General features: G+C 42.9%; 1 protein-coding gene across 8 annotated transcripts in view; it reads left to right on the forward strand.

Moving 5' to 3' along the window:
• epha3 (eph receptor A3) overlaps positions 1-6,818 on the forward strand; it is a 71,248-nt gene extending 64,430 nt beyond the window's left edge. For 4 of the 8 annotated variants that reach the window (XM_029839548.1, XM_029839552.1, XM_011611003.2 and 1 more), the window contains 2 exons: positions 897-1,052; positions 3,994-6,818. In XM_029839548.1, the coding sequence (XP_029695408.1) occupies positions 897-1,052; positions 3,994-4,099 (262 nt within the window). In that variant the 3' untranslated portion in view covers positions 4,100-6,818. Of the gene's footprint in view, positions 1-896; positions 1,080-3,024; positions 3,144-3,993 lie in introns of those variants that run through there. The other 4 variants (XM_029839565.1, XM_029839571.1, XM_029839574.1 and 1 more) reach the window with 4 other exon arrangements.
• The last annotated feature ends 16,276 nt before the right edge of the window (positions 6,819-23,094 follow it).

Consider the following 23,094-nt stretch of genomic DNA (forward strand, 5'->3'; position numbering starts at 1 on the left):
AGACAGGCAGACGTGGACTTCCTGGTACTCTGAAGAATTTATTTATATGGCTATGAATAGTATTCCCCATGGGAGATCAACCCTTCTGCACACTCGGTCCCTCCTTATTTATGCTTTCCCTTTCCTTTGGTGTATGTATGACAAATGTTGTATGTATGACAAATGCTTTTACACAGCATTGCAGCATTGAGTGTTTATGCCATGAACTTATCGTATGATGCTTATACTGTAACATCTAAGCAACTTGTAGGCTTAGTTTTATTGTGTATTTTTGACTCTCCCCTTTCCTTTCCAAGATTTTTTCCCCTCATAATCCAGTTGAACTAACTTTTCCAAGATGATGCAGCAAAAGTACCATCCGAGACCAAACATTAATAACTGTCCGGTCTCTGGTGTCATCAGTATCGCGTTCTGAATCCTCTCCACAGTTCCCTCCACTCTTCCTTAACCCTCTCCTGTTGACTGAGCACTCTGAAACCCAACACAGCGCATTTATTTTAATTTGATCCAATTCAAACCATCAACTCTAATCAGATCTGCTGTTGCATTTTGCTGCATGCGGCATGCAGTGCAGGGAAACGCTAATGACATCAGACAGAAACTGATGCCACTTTTGTCCGCAATCTCGCTCTTGAATAAGTTAAATATATTATGGAAATATTTTCCGTAACAGGTTGATTTCCCTACTGTATTCGCGGCCCAGATGTGCTTTGAAGGTTTAGCGAGTGAACAGTGTCATAAGGCCAATGTGTGAGTGTCTGTGTCTGTGAAATTAGGGACGTTCTGGTGTGTATACTAATTGGACTGTAGAAAGCAGGTCAAGCAAGCAATCAACTCTCATTATAATCAGCAGCAAGAGGCGGTTTTTATATTTCTTCCTCCCTGTCTCCTGTCAGACCAGCGAACCTGCTGCTGGACAGGAGCAGTTCAGAGGTGACCTCTGTGGGGACTGTAGGCGACTGGATGGACGGCATGAGAACCTTGCCCTGCAAGGAGGCCTTCTCCGGGGTCAGCTACAGCTCCTGCGACACCTTGGCCAAGACCTCCACTGAGTAAGACAACCACAGACAGCACACACAGTAAGCTCCCCTGCCTATTCATGTCAGGAGTGTTTACAGGTTCACAGTACCCCTGGAATCTGAAGGGACCCTTGCTAAAGAGCACACATACAAAGACACACACTTACTTCCACTTTTGTTCCCAGTAAGTAAAGAAACTTATAGAGCCCTCACTAAAGGTGTCCAGATTAGAGTCATGGTAATGTCTAATGACAGGCCTTTAGCCACGCTCCTGGTGTTACTAACTCTGGCCACAGAGGTAGAATGTGAGAGCTTTAACAGAAAGAAAGAAATAGAGGAGCTGATAAAGAAGAAGAGAGCAGAATGGAATACCTTAAGGGAGAAGGAATCAGAAGCTATAGAGAGATGAGAGGAAAGGCTTGACAAGGTAAAAGAGACGGGCCTTTGGAAGTGCAAATAAAGGCATAGCTGTCAACCAGGTATGCATTGAAGTCTATATAGCGTGAAGCATTCAAACACAAAGCAAAGATCAAACAAAAGAGCACCAAGAAAATATCTGGAAGTTTGCAAATCTCAAGAAACCACATCGGGGCACACTGCAGGACTGCAGCAGCCAGAAATGTTTTAATCTCGACTGTACCGCCAAGAAGAAAGAGTGAGACTCCTCATTGGTATGTGGTTGAACTCACTGGAATGTCGAGATGAATAAAATAAAAGAGAGTTCAGTCAAAACAAAACAACAGATCGACTGGGTGTAAAAGTTACAGTTAAAGACCTTTAGGACCTTTTTGATGGAACAATTATGACAAGTGTCCCCAGTGTCATAAGAAGCAGAGGTAGCAGAGATCTTGGATCTGCTGTGGTGTTGTGGTTTTATTTCAGCCTAGTTTTCTCTCTAGTATTAAACAGAATTATGCTACTCGTTTTATAATTCTGACATCATTCTATATGTATTGCGGCCGTTAGACTGTATGGTCGTAAATGCAACATAGGTTTGAAATCAACCTAAGCCTCAACAGATGAAGTCCATTATACTTAACTTGCATCAGAAATTGTATCAGTCTATGATGCTTTTCTTCCTGATGCTTGATGTTAAATTGGATGACTCTGGTCTTAATCCACTGAAGGCTGATGCACCCAAGGTTAGCTCAGCTACAAGGCTAGCAGACCTGGCCAAGACCGTGCTTTGCTCAATATAGATTGCTCTATTGATTTGTACGGTCTTAATCTAGTCCTTGATATTCAGCACAAGGCTTGGCAATGCTCTGACCTCTGAACAGTAATCATACTTGGCTGTAGTTTGCTGACTCATCTGTTGGAGTAATTGAACTCTGCGATGGGATAAAATGGATTTGACGAGGAAATACTGCATCATTTCTTCATCTGGGACGAGTGCAGGCAGGGTTCATTTGGGGAAGTATTGCGCTCTGCCCACAATACCCGACAAAGTAAAGGACATGGACGAGCAGTCAAGGAGCCATGATTGACGACAAAGAATGTGTTCGTTATAAACCGGAAACATGTCGTGATACAATTTTGAAAGTTATTTCTCTTGGAATCATTTCTGAATCAACATTTGCAACCATCAGCAAGCTGTCTGATTGGCTGCAAACATCAGCCCACTGATGTCAGCGACTCAGATCCCATCAGGAAATTAAGTAAGATATTAAATATGTGAGGAGATGCTGGTTTGATTACAGTTTTTTTTCCATGATTTATAGCTTATATGGGAGTGGAGAGTTTGTGCATGTCAAGGATAGGCATACGTGAAGGTCCTCCACTATGTTTGAAGCACAATGTATGTGGACTCATATTGATAGATGTCCAGCTAGTGTAAACAAGATATTAACCACCTTTTAAAACAATTAAAATGCATATTTCTAAAACAGAACCACTGGCCGTTTTATGATGCTAGAGAATGTTTGCTAGGTAGGAAGGGAGGAAGTAGGAAGGAAGTAAAATGCAGTTGGGAGTGTTAATGTTGCCGGGCCTTATGGTGTCTCAGTAGAGTGGTTCTGACGGAGGTCCACGTCACACCAGCCACTTGTCCAGAATGGGAACCGTCCATGGGAATAACAACTCTCTGAACGCCCAGCTCCTCTCTGTCTCCTCGCGCTCTGGATGGTGGGTGAAGAATCAAACACAGACCGAACTTGGGAGCACTAACCTGGGTCCTGAGCTGCCCCCAACTAAACGCCCTGCTTGCATCTCAAGATTAAAATCTCTGCTGCCACTATCTGAAAAGCATAACAAAGCTCGCCCCCTCAAAGCGTCTACTATAGTAATGCTGCCAACGATTTGACTGCTTTCACTAATATCCTGTACCGCCATTGTTGTAAAAATAGCCGTGTCCTGCTGTGACAAACAGATTTCTTTCTTGCAAAATGTGTTCTTAATTCAGCTTCTACCATGTGTGCCTTTGGTTTTGATCATGAATGTGAACTCAGTAGAACCTCAAAACAAACTATGTTTTCTTGCACTTTATTGCATGGAACTAATCCTGTAATTGCTCCTCGTATTAACATGAGAACAGCTTTATCTAAATCAGACTGCAGCATCCTCCATTTGTTCCAGTGTTGGTCGTCTCTACGTTGTCAGAGAAATCCAGTTCTTGCTAGTGCAAGAAACCTTTTATGCATTTCACTTCCCTCCCGCTGACAGGGTCGTTATGGTAGCTGTCAGTGTATCCCCTTAAGCCCATCTCCCTGTTTGTTACTGGGGGAGAGTTGGAGGCACTTCCAAAGATATGGCTGTCCTGTTGCCTTCTGGGAAATGCAGTCCTTTGTGAATGACAGACGCATGGCAAAGTGGAGCGAACAGCACTGGAATCATGTCACTGAGTGTCACTTGGGTACCACATCCTGTAACAATAACACTGTCCTTTGTATTTTTGTCCCCCTCCTCCCTCTGTCAATCCTCCCACTCTCTCTTTCTCTCCTCTTCATTTCTCGCTCATTCTTCTTTTACGAACCAGGGATTTGAAAAAGGTTGGAGTGACTATCGTGGGACCGCAGAAGAAGATTGTGAGCAGCCTCAAAGCACTAGAATCTCACACCAAGAATGGCCCAGTACCTGTTTAAAAGAAAAAAAAAAAAACCTTAACCCAACAAATAAGAATACCGGAGACCTGTCTGCAGTTGGTAACAGCAATTTAATATGATGGCTTCATATGTAAACTGCAAATGGTGGAGGTAGATGGATAGAATTCAGACGAAAGCTTCCATGGACGATGTCGGGTCCTGACAGACATGGGGAGAGTTGATAGCGGACTTGTCAGCTACTAAACTGCTGACTGTTCAGCCCTCTGCCCTTCCATGCCCAAGCTGAAATGCCTTACAGACAATTAAGGGGAGTAAAAGAACAAGAGATGAATTTGAGGAGGTCAGTGAGACCCGGCCAGTGCAAGACTGAACACGCAGGACACAGGCTGGAGTCACGTAATTCTGGAGCTATTGGCCAAGCAGGTATAGCATAGTCTCCTTTTAACAGAAAATAAAAGGGGTGGGAATGCTAGTCTCCCTCAAGCTGTGTCTGACTACCAGCGTATGAAATGAGGCGGCGAAAGGGCTGAGATTCTGTCACTCAATGAACCTGGACCTAGATGTGGACCCAGCTGGAGCAACGAGGTCTGAGACCTGAGATTTTGTCGTACCTACCGATGTTTAACTCTTTTTGTGAGAACTAAGCTGATGTGGAAACGTCTAGAAACAGAGCTTTCCCCCCCTAACCGATAGCATTTGCAATCAGTCATCATGTCACTCAAAAGCAATAATTTTTATGAATCAATGGAAGCGTCTCATCATGGGATGTTGCATGTGCAACCTATTGAACGCTGCAGTTTGAAGGTGCAGGGCCATAACTCACTTGTCTCTATGGTGACATCTATATTCTACGTGCTTATTATGCCCTTTTGTGTGAAATCTCAGGAAGATATTCTTCAACAAGGGGAATGTGGCAGAACCAGCAAACGAGTGTACAGATTAAAAAGGAGGAGCGGGAAAAGACTGAACTAAAGGAGAGAGCTTGTTATTCAGGATTTTAAGATGTTTGTGAATGCAGAAATGCTAACAACAGCTGAGCGTTTTGAGTGGGATAGGTCGGCAACATTGACCCCGACCACCATCAGGGAAAACTTGGGGTGGGTTTTTCATTTTTCAGAATAACACAGCTGATCAGGGAGTGTGTCACCTTTGATCTGAATCAAAAATGTATCAATTGAACGCATCCTTGCTGTAAAAGACAACTTTTTGTATAGAGTTAGCCATTAAGCCGTAACTCCTAAAGTGTTTAGTGCAAAAAGTAGAGTGCCTCCTCCATTTGAGTTAGATCGAGGTTTACCAAGTGAAATTCTCCACAGGGGGTATAATTGTACCCCTTTGTATTGGTTGGTCAGTTTGAGAGTTAGCAGGATTGCGCAAACATTTACCAAACCTATTTCGACTAAACTTAGTAGGAGGGACTTCGATTAGGGATTACTGTTGGGCCTTGGTGGAGAAATGCCATACTGCAGAGTGGCATTTTAGTGTGTGTGTGTGTGTGTGTGTGTGTGTGTGTGTGTGTGTGTGAGAATGAGTAAGTGAGTTTTCTGATTGGGTCACTGGTTTATTTTTAACCTCTGTCCTAAACTAACAAGGTAAAGTCCACAAAAGGAGATGCATCAGTTTCATTAAACAATTACTGTCTGAGGTGGTTTTGTTGTTGTTGTTTTGTTTAAATTATACCGTATGTTCAGAATGGATTTCCTGGAAGCACCTGGAATAGTTTTTGTACTATGAAGTACAAACATCCTCCATTGTTAACTAGTCCATAAACATGTCCCCTGTGGATTATTATTATTGATAAGGGGTCTGTCTTCAAGCTGTCTCCAAGCACTTACTACAGTACATAATATCTGAGCACTTTGAATGGAAATCGCCTTGGCTGGTGGCTTAAGTAGTGAGATTTATTTTATTTTATTGTATTTTTGGTGCTTTTGGGAAACCCATTTCTGCTCAGCGTGTCAGTCGGTCCATTATTTTCCCTACCTGTGGATGCTGCTGTTGCTGCTAAGTGTTATAATTAGCATGTACATAATGTAAAACCATCATGAAAATAGCAACTAGCGCTACAGATCCCACTATATGTACATGGCCATTCTTGTTTGTACAAATGTCTGTATGTATAAAAGGAGAAATAAAAAAATGTGCAACCTTTATAATTAAAAAAGGGACAAAAATCATCTGTATTATATTTTATCATATTTTGAAATATATTTGTCTGCTCTGATTTTTTTCTACAGTTAATAAAAGCAAACTATGATTACATGATTATTTATTTGCTAACATTACACAGCGCAAGTCAGTGTTTTTTGTGGCATACAGTAAATTATGTGTCCGTGCTGTCTGTGTTTTGGTTCTTAACTTACTTTTTAAACCTGGGACATCTGAACGAGCAATACTGTTATGCAACCTTTATCCGCATCCCTCAGTTTCTGACTGACTCGCGTGTCTGTGTGAGAGTTCATGTGTGCAAATGTAGATGGCCTTGTCTACTAATGTAAAATGATTTGTAGTGGAAACATTTATATTTTTATAATAAATCTTGGCAAAATATTTTCCAACAAGTGGACGATGATAGAACTGCCTCCGTGTTGTTTTCTCTTTTTTTTTATCGTGTGACGAGAGGACGCGCTGTCAAATGTTCTTTTAAGTGTAAGTGCAGTTCCACATGGCTGAGGGGTTGTCGTAAATCAGCTGCTATCAGTTTTTCCAGTCTTCTGCTTTCCTGAGAATAAAAAAATATATATTTGGCTGACATTTAGTGCAGGGCCAGGTGTTCCGGCATGAGCGTGAGAGAAAGGTCACTGAGCGCTATGATGCTTTAAACAAAATCAACTACAGTAAGTAGGTAAATAACAATATATGATTGCATTATATACAGTTATATCAAAATATAATTACCCATACTGTAATGATGTATTACTCTATAATGCTATTTACAGTATGTTTAAATATGTTAAATTACGGGACCCTCAATGATTATATTTAATACATTTTGAGATTAATTATTTGTTGGGGTGAAAACTCACAAATTAAAGAGAGTCCCAGAAAACAAAATAGAAACAGAATAAAGAAATGACTTTTCTTCTCGAGATGCAACTTCTAAAACATTTCTAAAGCCCACAGGAGGATGGTTTTGAAAAGCCGTACGTCGCAGTTGTGCTTGCCGGAGAATCTCTGACTAAAGTTTGTTCACACTCAAATTTCCTATCGACAGGGCCAAAATGTATAAATTTCATATAACTTAATAATTCAACACACCTTCTGCGACTGTTATAATGAAAAACCTTGTTCTTTGTAAGGTGTTAAAGTTTAACAATAATCTCCAACAAAACATGAGGAATTCTCCACTTGTACCATCGGTGTGGGTGTGTAGTGCAAAGGTTCCTCCAGCTATCACAGGTACACAACGTCTAGTTTTGCTTTCCTTCAGAGGCATCAAAGCAACACAGTTGGTTTCACAGGCTGGCTTTTGAAGTCGGCTCTTAACTGGGACACGAACTCTAGGACCTTCTCCTTAAAGTGAACTCCACCCCTCTCTCAGCACTTGTGCACTATGGAATTTTTGTCACGCTACATCATCTGTTCAGCTCCTCTGAAACCAATACGGATGGCTTTACATTAAATGCTCGTGTGGCTTATCACACAGCAGAACGTGCATATTCAGGATCTATATGTGCTACGGGGATAAGAAACAATACTGTCGCGGCTTAAATTTTATTAATTTCTGATGCTCAGCCCAGTAAAAACACCATTTTAAGTGGGTAATTTGCATAAACTTAATATTTGTTTGTGTACATTACATACAGTATATACATACATGACTGACCCAGATGGCTTCAACACTGTCAATATTAACCCCAATTTACACAAAACCTTCCCACATGTATAGTCCTACTTTTGGAAAATTCTTTCCCTCCTTTTCTGTGTTATTCATCGCATAAGTGGAGTTTGTGGGGGCTCCCAACATATAGAATCCATGATTCCTCTTTGTTTTGCTGGCTGGGAGGAGATGAGATATGTCGGATGGGAAGGATTGATGGTCGCTCGGCTTATTGTTGAAAGGGTGACACTGTCCAGATGTTTCCAGACAGATGTGCACGGAGAGGACTATAGTTCAGGAAACAATGAATGCAGTATGCAGGGCAACTGTTGCAACTATATGGTTTCTTGGGGTGTAACAAGCACTGCTATACCTTTTATAAACCCTGACTTTAGTGAGTTTAGTGGATTGTTGTGCGCCTCATTTCTACTTTTGAGTCTGAAGCGGTGACGGAGATAAAAAGCGAGGAAGATACATTTTGAAGCATCCACGTGCAAATAAGGTAAAGGTTTGACCAGCTTAAATCATAAGGAAGCAAGTATTTGGATGTGCTAAATTCAGTTTCCATTTTTAACAGGAGCAATATGCAACAATCTAAAAGTCCTGCTAAGCTTTTGCCAGGTTTTTGATTGTGTTTGTGTTGATTTTTTTGACAGTGCCCCTGTTTCTATGGACTTGGACGTCAAAGAAGCATCACTGGCAGTTATGGGCCTGTGGTTTGAAGCTAAAATTTGATTTGAGTAAGTAAATTACCATCATTGTGGGGCCAGACCATAGGCTTACGCCAACACATGCTTAAAAGTGGTGGAAATGAGCAAAAGCAGACGTAGGTTATTATTGTTATTAATGTGCCAAGGTGTTGAAAACTGACTGCAGTCTTTTATTCCTTCCACTGGCTCCATATATTGATGTATATTTTTTTCCCCCAAATTGTTATTTTAAGAACTTTGTTTCCAATTTCATTTCATGAAAAGTATTTGTTAGCATGATTTGTCTTTGGAGACCGGAGCACATCAGTGGTCCACATCCCGTCCATCCCACACAGCAGCATCTCCTTCCTGTCAAAATTTGTTCAGTTGATTCCTGCATCTCCTCCCTAGTTTCTTCTTCATTTCTGGCAACCCCCCCCCCCCCCCAAAAAAAAAAAACTGGCCTCCAGCTGGGTGCAGCTGCTTTGCAGGGCCTGGCGCCATGTTGCAAACACATACGACTCTGTGAAGCTATCCTCACTCCCTGCAGCGGGAATGTCCTCACCACACCATCACTTCCTGGGTTCAAAGTTTACCCATAAAAGATGAGGATACCATAGGTTAACCATCTATATCACAGGTCATGTGTGGCTCTCAGAGGAGCAGGGTGGAGAACAAAAAAGTGCCTTGTTTTTCCTAAAGTGTTATGCAGAAAGTGCAACAGCACAGAAAAAACAAGGCAGAGCTGATGCCACACAAAGAGGTTCTAATATGTGCTGCACACATGCACACTGCAGGGAGCACCAAGCTGTCACAATAGCGTCTCCCCCGCAGACACACACACACGCAGACACACACACACTCTTACACAGTAGGATGGAAGTTGGATTGTTGAACAAAATGTCTCTTCTCTCTGTGGAATCTAACCAAAAAGTGACTCTTCAATCCTTTTATTACTAGTAACACACACACACACACACACACACACCCACACACACACACACACACACACACACACACAGAGGTCTCAGAACTGCAGTGCTCTGGTCGCTTCTGTCACTTTAACAAATGGTGTCATCTCAAAAGGAAGTGCAGATATCATCACGGCCTCCTCACCAGCGGTGGTACACTAGAGACACATTCTTGTCTTTTAACGTGGAAAATACTAGCGTGTTTTGATAAAACTGACACCACAGCAACCCATGTGGGCTCAACTTGCAAGTTCACCAAAAGTTTATGTTCTCCACAAATATTTACTGTCTTTTTTAACCATTTCTGTACAGAGATGTGAGGGGGTCTTCTTGTCCTGACTTTACATTTTTGTTTTAGTAGCTGCTGGATCCTGCTGAAATTATTTCACCAGGCACTTTTTTTTTTTTTTTTTACATCTTAAATCAATTTTCTCCAATTGATAGCCATATGAAATGTACTCAGAAGAAGTTTCATGTTACCTCTGCAAATGAAAGAACTATTCCGTTCATTCTTTCTAATCAAAAACATGCGTGGAGCTTGTTGGGCTGCACAGTGCTGGCAGCTGTGTCAGACAATCAATGAACTAAGGGTGGAAATTATCACAAACTCATTTCAGTTCAACTGTGGGAAACCGTTCATATGCATTCATGTTGGGGTTGCTGTTGTTGTTTGGGTTCAATACCCTTCAAATTTCTGCGAACTGGCCTTAGGCTGGGATCAACCCAGAAGTGCCATTAGCACTGAAGCATTTATAGACATGTTGTGTTGGAAAAGCAGAGCAGATACACAAACTGGCCAAAAGACAAGAGCTGGTTATTCCTTGAATCTGAACATTTTCATTTATTCAGTACTGATAAACTGAGTTAAATACTGCGTGATTTTAAAAAAAGTCCTCAAAGTGACCTAAATGACGTCATTGCTGAGGACAAAGCAGCACTGGAGCAGCGCCAAGACCCCCATATGAAGATGGGGTGGCGGTAATAATCCCACTACCTGAGGATTGCCATTACTACCCCGTCTGTTAGCCTTAATGGCTGAAGCGCAGCCACATAGTTGCTTGTCCCGCCTGCTGTTGACACCATTGTTCATACCGGAGAGAATCGATTTTCCATGAAAGCTGAGTGATATGAAGGGACTGCTGGCCCTCTGATGTCAGCACTCTGTCATCCCGCTCTCTGTCTTTCTCTACAGTGTTTCTGGCACTCTTTCTTCACCTCTCTCTCTTTTTTAACCATTTTTTTTCCACCCAGACTCCCCCCCCCCTTACCTTCACCTGGTCACATCTTGCCTTGGCGGCTCCTTCTCTCCTACTTTCTCAGCACATCCTGAAGCCACTCATGGGGTAATGTCTGAAAAACTCATTAAAGCCAATTAACAGACTAGAGTAGCCTACTAGCATTAATTAAACTAAATAGGCAACTGCTGTTCTCCTCCTCCATCCTTCTCCTCTCATATCAGCGAGCAGGGTGGATTCAGGAGATAATGAAGCTGAATAAAATGCAGGTTTCTGCTCTTTGCATCATTTAAATGACTGAGTATGACAGAGTCTTACTGGGAGGACTGTTTACAGTCAGTTCGGATAGAATTTTAGAAGGCAAATCTCATTATTTATTTATTTGGTCTGTTGCAATTCCCAATTAACAGAAGTTGTGGATTTTATTTCTAAATGTTTTTATTTCTTCATTTGTTTTTGCTGCTTGCAATCCACTGTAAATAAGCAGAAACTATGGAGAAGTTATCCACAGTTAATGAACTGATTTGATTGTTTGCACAGTGAGGAATAACCCCGCCCCCACAGAAAGACTGAAAAAAGCACCAGCATAAAAGGTCATCTGTCTTACAAAATTCCAGTAATCTAATAACATACCCGTTAAGGAATCATGACTTTGCCTTGCTGCTTATCATATGTTTGCATTTACGCTGAGGAAAACCGGATCCATGCATGAACAGCCCGGTGATTTATGGTGAAAAAGTGTGATTACTTTTATTAGAAAGGGCAGCTGCGTGGACGCAATGTCTGTCCCTCCTGGTTTCTCTTTCTTTTTGGTCTTGCGTTCTATTTGTGCCCCAACTTTCCATCCACATATTAAAGCCATACATCACCGGGATCAAAACCACTGTGTCAGGCCGCGACAGCCTGATTTACTGGTGGGTTCCTTCTGTGTCTGTGAGTTTTATGATTGAGGTCAAGGGCCAGGGACACACAGATACATTTCTGACAAGGTCTCTCTTTGACTACCGCCTTCTCTGCCGCTCTCTACGCGCTCACTTTTCGCGCAGCTTGACCAACGAGAATCGCAAGGCCGCATGTTAATGTCACTTTTAAAGAAAACAATTGAGTTCCAGCACACGTCGCAGCCAGCCAGCTGCTGCAGGGCTCCGGCACAGGAAAACACAACTCTATTCATCCCAGATCCTCCCAGTAAAAGTGTGAAACTTAGAGTGCTTCTCATAAAAACATGCCTATTTTGCTTTTTATGTTATTATAAAGCTAATTTATTGTAATTGCGTGGTGTGCTGTAAAATGCGGCCACGAATGTTCCGATTCCTTTCTCGCGACTCTGTCTTTGTGTTGGAAAAGCTGAGAAAAGGAGGAAGAATTACAGAAAAAAAGAGGCAGTGAGCAGAGACGAAGGCCTTTTACTGGTTACCTTAATAGCAGAATACAAGGTTGCAAATCCAACATTCTCTTTGCAAGAGCAGTAACCAGATCTCCCGCCATCTTTATACAAGTGTTTACCTTTATCATGGCGCGGTTCCAGTTGGAACACATACAGTTGGTTCACTTTTGGACAGGAGCCAAGCTGATAGAAATGTAACCAAGCTTGCCTCCGTGTCCGTGACACCCGCAATAATACCACATGGATACGCGCACAATTTCACACATCAAAAAAAGTTGGACAAAGCGTTCTTTGGCTCCAGATGGAGCCGCATGAAGTCTGATAAATTGACTCAAGTGATGTAACATGAGCCAACAAGCTGCAGCATTGGACCCAGACGCTACATGCAAGAAAACAAGAAAATCCAGGATAAGTGGAAGCGGGAACGAGCCGGAGATGTAGAACCATGAATCACGCAGCAAATGTGAATAACTTGTTTCGGTTTGCTTCCGTCTTTAGGATTCTAACTGGTTTAGAACCTCAACTTCATGCCAGGTGAATTATTTACATGTGTGTTGACCTCATTACCATCAGGGGTAATTAACAAATGTAATGACGTCCATCCCTATTCTGCTATTCCCAAGCAGCTTCACATAGCCCGCTGGAGTCTGTCCCAGTTGAGAGGTGGGAATACACCCTGGAGTTTTTGCCAGGCCACAGCAGCACAGTATGGCCTTGTGTTTCATAAATAAGTTATTATTTTTATTTCCACTTAATCCCAGAACACTTACAGCACAGTTAGCAACCCACATCACTGCCACAATCAAGTGGGTGAAAATGACCTTGCGCTAATGTTTTAGGGTCAAAGTATAATTGTATATAATGTTATAATGATAATAATGCCAAATCCAGAAGTATATGCAGATGTTTCCGTGCATATAGGAGATCTGTGGCGCTCTCTTCCCTGAGCAATCATAGACAAATCCATACCGGAGAACTCAACAACTGATCTGTGCATGCGCACATAAACACAGAGCACAGGGCAACTGGGACACGGTGGTGGAAACAACAAATGGCACAAGCAGACGCTCTGCTGAGACCAGAAGGCAATCATGCGTGAATGCTTTCACACAGGGCATCGCACATGAAGCGAGCCCCCTCTCAGATTGGATGTCTCTCGTCTCTCCCTCTCTCTGATTTTACTCTTCCTGCGAGTTTCCAAGCCAGTGAAAGAGACATGACAAGTTCTTTCCGGCTTTTCCCCAAAGCAAGGCATTTCAGATTTTACCACAGAGCGTCTGTCAGCCATCCAACTCCTCAGTCAGCCATACCACACTAGTCCTGCAGGAATGCAGAACCCAGGTCCGGCTGGGGGTTAGTCCTTTCGACGTAAGTGATTTCATTTGCAACGTGAGGGCAGGAAGGAAGAGAATGTGGAAAAACCGTACGTGTGATGGTATGCTAAACATATTCTCTTGAAAAGCCATAATTTTACTGGTTTACATTGCTGTGCATGCAGTCAAACTGTGTAATTTGAGGCTAAATGAACCTACATGTGTAGATAGAATTCTGCTATACATTATTTTTTTCCTCTTTCTTCTCCCGAGAAGGGTGAAGTTATTTATTTTTGCGTTAATTCTGCCTGACATTTACAATTACTGCTGTGTTTGGTTGCAGTGGGCCTTGCTTTAATACGGCTGTTGAACGTCAGACATTGTTAGCGCTCCTCAGATCTCAGTTTCAGCGGGACCTCATTGTTTGTGTACGTGTGTGTGGCGGAGAGCAGTATAACGTTCCGCTGGCATTCATGTGAACATACACACCTGTAAATAAGCAGAGACTCCGCAGGCCCGGGGAGGGCATTCGGGGAACCGGATGAGGTTGATTGTTATGACACGGAATGATAAAAGTGTTCTGCTTCTGATCACTGTCATAAAATATGACAGCAACAAACCAGGCACTGCCGGCTGTGTTTTCCCGCTCGGGTTCGGACTTCCTCTCCAGTTTCAGATGTGCAAACAGTTAAGGGAAGAGCCCGCTGTAATGCAATGATGATACGGTCAGTTACAGAGGGACAGACGGACGGACATATAGACTCATGGGGACCGTCAGATACGTCAGTATTGATTTGGTAAGATGACACTTTGTTGTAATGGAGGCATTATGTTGTTAATGCAGCATTTCAGCAGAGCTAATCTCAGCGTTAGAGGCAATAGCCTTTTTGCTTTATTGATTACACGGCTGACAACATGTACCCTTAAATATGCTTAAATCTCCACAGCTCCGTCAGAATCAACAGATCTGATTCTTTTTCATACACAATTGCTATTCTACCATCCTGATGTGTGGAAGGCTGGGATTATGGTGATAGTACTGTGAACTGACAGTCAAGACAGGCTGGTAATTTTAAAAAGCTGCTTGGTAAATCGTCACGTCTCTCTTAAACAGAGCGCGGGTTTAACTCATCAAAGGTTTAGTAACGGAGGATCATGCTCACTTGTCATGTTTACTGTATTAGTTAGTATGCAGTTAATTAGGTTTACTTTGTTTGGATTAAAAAAACATAAATGCATTAATATATTTTTAAAAAACTGTTCCGCTGAGCTCAAACAAGCTCCTCACCAACGAGCTGGTGGAATAATTCATTAAATAAAATAAAACCAAGTTATCAAACAAATTAACTGCATTAACTAACTATAAAAAACTGCAGTGCTAGATCATAAAGAAGATATTCAAATGAGAAAAAAATAAAACTTCCACAGTTAAGTGATAGCTGTTGACATGGTTCTATATCCAGGCAAAGTGAAATGGGTCATACGAACACACACACACACGCACGCACACGCACACACACACACACACACCCACACGCACACACAGAAACCAACACGTAGGGCACCTTGCCGACTTTCCCTTCCAGTATAACTGAGGTCTGGCTATCAAAAACCTTGTAATGATGTGATGGTCTGCTAGTGCCTCAGCCTTTTTGGATGGAAAATGTGAGAAGAAATCCTAGTAAAGGTCCAGCCTGATCACATGCAATCCACACAAACCCTCCAAATCCCCCACCCGCTGCTTCCCGACTGAATAACCTGCTGGATGGGCTGGAAGGACTATTTTCTTTTGTATTAGGCAGCTCTGATGGATACAACCATGTCCCTAATCTCTGTAGGACAGGGGATGATCACTTCATCCCACATGGAAAGTCCTGCTTCCACCCTTACTCTGCATCCAGGGAATACGTGCTGTTTCTGCGCTGACATCATTTGATGGAAAAACACAGTCAGTGTATGAAGAATGTGGAAGAAAATGGCCCACACGAGCAAAGGTCATGGACATTTGGTTCCTATTAAGTCCAGGAACTCTCTTTCCTGCATACACACAGGATCACAACATGCTGGATTTATATCAACGGTGCTTGACTGATTGATACATAAATAAAGTTTGTGGGTTGGTTTTCCAGCCCAAAATAAACCAGTTCTGATTTTTGAATTCTTAATTACCAATAAAGACAGTTTACCTGCCAAGTTCATGGTGACAGAAGTGAGGCGAGAAACATTAATTAAAAAAATCTTGCTTGACAGATTCGATTCACGACCTTCAACCGCCGTTTGCGTGAAACAAGAATCATGTTTACGCTTCCTGCCGTGTTCATCTCACCTTTTTGGAGCGTGGAAATCTCAGCCGCTCCCTATCGGCTGGAGATCAGAAACCAGACATCAAGACCGAGACCATCTGTTTACACCAGCAGAAGCCACGGAGCTCTGAGTCAGGGTTACACAACACCGCTAGCGGAGACAGCTGATGCTCAGCGAAAAAGCAGACGCTGCCGGGTCGCAGCCGCAAATAAAACACTCTGATCGGAGTGGGTCCGAGCCACAGACGGGATGGTTAATGAAAATGTTAGAGTCACCGAGCCGCCGCTTACATTTACGGCCCGAAACCCGTTGGAGTCGAGTCGCGTGTTTGTCAGCAGCATTCTTACAAAAGAAACTATTTTAGTTATGGGTTGTTTTTAGGAATTCATTTCTAAAATTACAAAAACAATAGCTTTGCATTTGAAACATGAAACATAATAAAAATCCCATTATTTATCGTCACTGTAGAGTTGAACTACTACTTGCTAATATTACTAATTTAAAACTATTAAGGAAAATTGTAACTTTTTTTATAACTTTTTTTTTATATACACTCATTTTTTCTCTCACACTTTCACAATAAAATCAAAATAAATGAAAAGGGTTCAGTGAATGTGATCGTCTCCACTGAGGGAGTTAAATAATTAATGCTTATTCTGATGATTTTACCACAAGTGTGAGTCCATTTCTGAAACCATCCATTTGTAAGCTAAATAAAATAAACCGATATCCCTAAACTGTGGTATAAAACCATTTCCACTGCACTGCCCATAAAAAACAGACAATAATGAGCAATTGTCTCACTTCCCAGCTCCATTATTCCCACAGACTGGGTGATTCCTCCTTTGGTGTAATAGCATGTAAAAGCTATTATCATCTGGGTCCATGCTAATCATATTCCGAAGCTTTACTTGGGAGTAATTGTTGAATTTTCTCTCAATGTGTGAAGACAGAAATGCAATTTTGGCACCGCCGTAGTTGCAGCTGCCTCTCCCTCCTCTGCTCTGAAGCAGAGCGCAGGTTTTCAGAGGAGCCTCTTCTCTCAAGACCTTCGGGGCCCGCGAGCAAAGTGCCACAGAAATGGACGAGAGCTGGAGGGACAGAGGGGAGAACAAAGGAAAAGGGCAGGATTTCATTTTTGCACTGTATACAGACAGCTGTCACAGAGCGGCTTGATCTTTAGAGACGGACTCATCAGCGAAAACAGCTGCACCTGCACCAGCGTCTGTGCACGGCTGCACGCCGGTGTGCGACTGCTGCTCTTTATTTAGATTTCCTCTTGTTCCTTTTACATCTGCTGCCTGCGGATTATTGTACTGAAGATTTTTCCTTTGTGCTTGGCAAACCGGCGCTGTTTCCACCAGGACTGATCCCGAGCCGACGTCCTGAAAGTCCATACAAACAACTCAGTGTTTGCAGGCTTGCAAAAGACTGGACAGACCACCAATGTTCTCAAACAACCTCTGAGTAAAACTTTTTTTTTTTAATTTTAATTTAGTCATGTACATACAAAACAGGCACAAATGTATTCATACCCAGAGAGCCTCATGTAAAATTCATCCCAGCAGCGGGTGGAACCATTCCACCCTCACATTGCTGCTGAAAATATATGAATCCTAATTACTCTGCCATCAAGCACATTTGGCCTACTAATGTTAACATATACAGTTTAGTGCACGTCCGTCAGTCACAGGTTTTGTGCTCTTGCCCCTGGACGGATGTATAGCGAAATAAAAAGGTTTAAAGAGGTGTTCTGAATCTTGAAGTGTCCCTTGAGTGTGATATTATCTCATAAAAGCATTTGTAATTTGGGTTATAATAATATATCAGTCTCAATGTGTTTAGCTGTTGCCTTTGCGGAATTTGTTTAATTAATTCCTGTGCGTTTCTTTGGAGACAACTTTTCTTAATGTTCCCCAGCTCGAACCCGGGAGCAGCTCAGCAGCTGCGGTAGCTTATCTGTTTTCCTTTAGAGTGCCGCTCTCAAGTTTGGACCTGGCCCGAGGGAGTAACCACGCAGGCAGGTGCAGTTTTGTTGTATATAGGTGGCAAATTGGAAGCATAAAACTGAATTTAAAAGCATCCAGTTTAGAAATGCGTATGGCCGTGTGGAGCAGGGTGAAGTGTGTGTGCCCGCCTTCACGCCTATTGCAAAGTGCCAACAGGACAAATGAAGTTTTTGAAGGAAAATCAGCAGGACAAAAACTACACTCTTGGAAAATGGATCAGCAGTTTTCCAAAAACCACCATGACAAAAACAGTGAAAACAGCCTCCTCAAAGTCCCGCGGCTGGTCCGCAGGGAACTCCTGAAATACCTGATCACCGTCTGTAATTTCAGGCATCACAAATTCATCCTGTCGTTGGTTTACACAGTCGTTCCAAAGTAAATCTGGACCCGTATGAGCGAATTTATGTTGCATAAACGCAGCGATCTGCTCCCGATGCTGCAGATTACCCGGCTTTCAATTAATACCAGAGTTGAACTGCAAATAGCTGAGCAGAGCACCTTAATTCCTCGCTTTAAACACAACCAGGCTGTCGGTGCGACTATCGTGAGAACAAGTTTCTGAGGGAGCCTTTGCAGAAGTCAAATGTGCCTTTCTGACTTTACCTCGATTCTGTCGCCAAATGGAGAAATGTAAGATAAAAGCCACGTCCTTGATATCATCGACCCTCACCACCAATTATCCACAGCAGAGCCTGAAAGCGAGCGAGACTTGGTCCTCTGACAAATCCATGATCTCAGCAACATCCTGCGCCACGCCATTTGCGCCGCACGACCTCGCCAACCACTGAAAGATCTCGGTTTCCAGGGAAAAGGCGAGCCGTTTGAAGCGGACGCCAATGTCACCTAATACACCTCGTCTACGGCGTGTTAGCATTTTTAGATTCTGAGCTAGTCAGAAAGGATCCTGTTGGATGACAGCGGTCCAAACAGCCACAAACAATCCCAACCACCTCCTCCATGTATCCGACATTACCCTCAATATGCCAGCATCGGCTCACATTAACTTTAGTGCTCTCCCACCACAAACACAAGTTCAAAATGGTGTTTTTCTGCCTTTGTGGTCGGTCAAACTTCAGTAAACTTACTGAATTTGAATGATCGGCGACTCTTGCAGATGCAGCTTCGCTTCAGTGGAATATTCTTTGACTTAGAGAAGAAGAAAAAAACACAACAAAGGACGTTATTTAGAGCAACTCTCTTAGTGGATGAAGCGGTCGCTTTGGTTGACATGAAGGACCCGAGTGGGATTACAGGCCCGTACAGGCCCAGTGTTAATGTTTAATGCGTGCCTTGCGGCTGAGCATGCTTATTACAGATCGGTGGAAGCAACTGTTGCTGTTCAGAGGGTCGGCCGTATGGACGGGGTTGTTTATACTGTACGTCTTAATGTAAGCTGTATAACGATTACAGAGCCTGGTGGCTGATGCGGCTGGCATGATGTCTGCGGCTCTAATGTGTGAAGAGCTGGCCTGCTGGCTTTCTGGGGGGATTTTCAGATCGGCGATTGATGTTAAAGGCTGCAGTGTGTGTGCCTTTTCGTGTGTGTGTGCACGGTGTCCCTGTGTATGTAGGGAACCGCTTCAGCTTGATGGAAAGTGCACAGAAAGATTGTGATGGGAAACTGTTTTGTTCAAGCAACCCTAATAACGCAAGCAAACATATGTCGACCACTCGGGTTGTGAGTGTGAGTCACTCGGGGAAAAATAAGTAGATCATGATTAGTGAAAGAAAACATGCAAACATGAAAAAAATGGCGTTTAGAGGAAGCCTGTTGAAGACTCACTTAACCTTTAACTTCCATTTCCCTGCAGTGGTGGGTTTTCACATACGCTTGTCATCGGTATTGAGTTCATGATTGAGTGCGATACAAAACGATCCACTTGCCATTTGCAGCAACTAAAACGAAACCATGTGCTTCAGGCTGCCAACACGTCCACTGGCATGCAAGGGTGGAATTTCCACTGGGGCCGGGGGAGGGGATCCACTTTCCTCACTTTTCAAATTATTGTTTGTCTTAATCTTATGCTAAACCAGAGTTTAACAGGGTAATAAAGACCCCCACTTGTTTCTTAGAACTCAGGGCGTTCAACTTATGGAGCCTATTTGGGCTGTCCAACTTATGTTTTTGCCCCATGACGGCGGAGGGGTTGTGGAAGGGAACAAAAGACTGCAAACATCAGTCAAGATCAAGAAGAAAAGGGTTTTTTTTTTGTGTCAGGAGATTGTAAGTAAATGCTAATGAAGAAATTCAGAGATTTCTGCACATTCAGATCTGTGCTAAAGTTCACTTTTAATCTGAGTTTTTGGTCTAGAAGGTCTTCATCAGAGCATCATAGAATGTAGCTAAAACATAGAATTACCAGATTTATTTGTAGCCTCTCCCTGTCTGCCAACTGCTGTTCCTCAAAGTTAAACAGAAGAATCTGACTTCACAAAGTATCATAACTATTTGTCCATTTGCAGTGTTTTTCTTCCAAAAAATAATCATCCGAACAGTGTTTTATGTGTGATGCAAGTCCAAATATGTTGTAAATCATATATCAAAGGAAGCCTCTGTTTATTTCCCACATGAAGTTCATAAAGTGGAGAAAAATATTGATGGTGTTTGTTTGAGTAAAAGGCCAAACACGAGCACAAGTGAAAACATGGCGTGCGCTGGGCTATACGTTTAGGCCGACCTGTCATTAGATGATTTGACATTGTTTCCAAACACGTCAGAATTTGGCTCCGGTTTGTTTTTGGACAAATTCATTTGATTTTTAACCCTCCCTGGATTAATGACCACCATGTGATTAATAGTGGTAATAAATGACGGACCACCGTGATGAAGAGTCCCCGGGCAGGCTCCAAGCTATATTAATATTTACATAGACTTTCTTACTTTCCTGGTCATGGTTGACTTATACAGTAAAGCTCAGCATTACGTTAAAGGAGGTTCGGAGGCTACTTTGATGAAGTTTCAGGTTAAGATACGTGACTCGTTCAGACACATATGCTAGTAACATTGTAGATATTCCTTAACAGGATGAAGATCAGTTTCAAGTATTAGACAGAAAAGGAGGTTATAATTGTATTGTCCTGCACACAGATCAACCCAAAGTCTTCCCACAGGGGGTTAAAGAGACGATGTATGTGAATAATTGAGCTTCCAGGTTCATTATCTTGTTGAGTGAATTGGCAGATGGATGATGCTAATTGGGCCTTTTAGATCCAGACAAACAAGGGATGCCAAGCACACATGGTTCTGCTGGCGCCGACTGTGTGACTCTCTATGCCAGTTAAAACCAGTACGGTCCAAAACTGGCTCTGATCTGAATTCACAAACCCTACTTTGAAAAGTGTCAGGTGAGGAATACCTGCATGGGTTTAGAATCTTCATGATCTCATCGTCTGGATAACAGACTAAAGAAGTTTCACAGATTTCCTCCCCCTGGTTAGTTAAACTTTCTAAATTGATCTACATTACGCGGGTCCTCATTTTAAATATTTTTTTCCCCAGATATAAAGAAATAAATCACATTAAATCACTTGTCCCCCCCACCCCCACCCCCACCCCCACAGAATACCATTTCCCAGTGTTTCTCTGTGCGGGGACATGTTGGACACTATTGGTCAACTTCTCCACCTTCTCTGTTTTTGCAGACTGCATCCTGGACTTAATCCCTTAGAAGTGGGTTTATTCTATCCTCACTGAACTGTTGGACTGGTAACCTGCCTCACCTCACAACGGTCACAACAACACTGGCTTCCTGGTAATCTCAGGCCAGGAACCAGGGGGGGTTCCACAATGACATTCTACTAATTTTAAGCCACACAGCTTCATTCTAGCTGTAAAATGTCCATTCCTTTAACCATAAATCAACAACATTTACTCTACAACATGAGCACTGACAAGACAATGTAATGTTCATCTCCAACCTGGAACCAGGATGACACCAACACTCACCGACATTACTGCCCTGTGGCAGCCGTCTCTGGACTTCCCTGTCGGTGAGCATCACACTCTTATCTTTACCTACATGCGCCCCTCCCTTGGCATCATCCGAACTGCCCCATCAGTTCCTCACAGCAGTCAGCACTTCTGCCGTATCTAAAGAAACATCCACAGTCTCTCTCACCTCCATGACCACAGTCGATGCCTTATTTGCCCACGACAACAATGCTCATACGGACATTTTTAAAAACTAAACCCTGTTGCTCTTACCCTTGTCTGGTCCCCTGGTGCACCACTGAACTCTGCACCACACAGGGCAGGTTTTATTTGCCAAAACGAAATATTTCTTTCCACCCGAACGCTTACAAAGCTGCTACAATAACACCCTCCAAGACCAAGATGCTGTGTTGTTTCCCGCACTCCTCACGATCAACCAAAGCAGCAAAGACGGCTGTTTTCAACTGCTTCCCCGCGGTGACCCCGGCCTGCCTTCCAGGGACACCACCCCCTGCAGCAAGTTCCTTCTCCAGGAAAATTCTACTTCCATCCATTCAGCTCTGCCTCTGCTTCTCTCCTGTGGACCCTCTCATGCACACCACTTCTTGCCATCCCATCCAAATATCAATTTGCATGTGTACAGTTTCGTCTGTCGTCACTTTTGTTGCATTTTTGTGCAATTTATTGCTCAGGGTTTTTAATCTCAAACAGGCAAGAAAACTAGAAAGAAATATCACAGGAATGATGTTTGGGTCTTACAAAGTCACACATATATATATCAAATATGATACATTTGGCGTTACAGGGTTATCCCATTTTTGTTGCTTTTAATAACAGTAAATTTTAGAGAAGCTTGACATTATCCAGGCAAGACCTTTGAAAAGAAATTCCTATTTTTCTCCCACCCATTCCCTGTCCTAAATGATTGAGGTGGAAAATAAGACATAACTCCAGTGCAACACACTTCTCAGATTTCTATACATCTCCCACATGTCCTCTGACATCGTGCTTCAGACCCAGATACACCCTATCACTAAATCACCTCGAACCCAGAATACAGGCCTAAAGCTTGTGGGATAGTGAAGCAACGCGAGGCCCGGGTGACCTCCCCGGAGCTCCGCCATTCCCTGCATCAGTAAATCAGTCCGCCAACACTTTCCCAAGGCTGCTCTGACTCTGAAGGTCGGGGATGGGGAGGATGTGACCTGAAAGGTTACAGGCCATAGGGAACACGGTTTAGGGCCTGAATCCCACTGAGAAGATGGGAGGCGGAAAACAGGAAGGTGAAGGTTGGCTGTTTAACGGCTAGATAAACGAACCTGTGTGAGAGACGCTGGACGATGTTCGGTATGCAGACACAAACGTAACCCCCTCC

Source organism: Takifugu rubripes, chromosome 1 (genome assembly GCF_901000725.2).
Source record: "Takifugu rubripes chromosome 1, fTakRub1.2, whole genome shotgun sequence".
Taxonomy (NCBI): domain Eukaryota; kingdom Metazoa; phylum Chordata; class Actinopteri; order Tetraodontiformes; family Tetraodontidae; genus Takifugu; species Takifugu rubripes.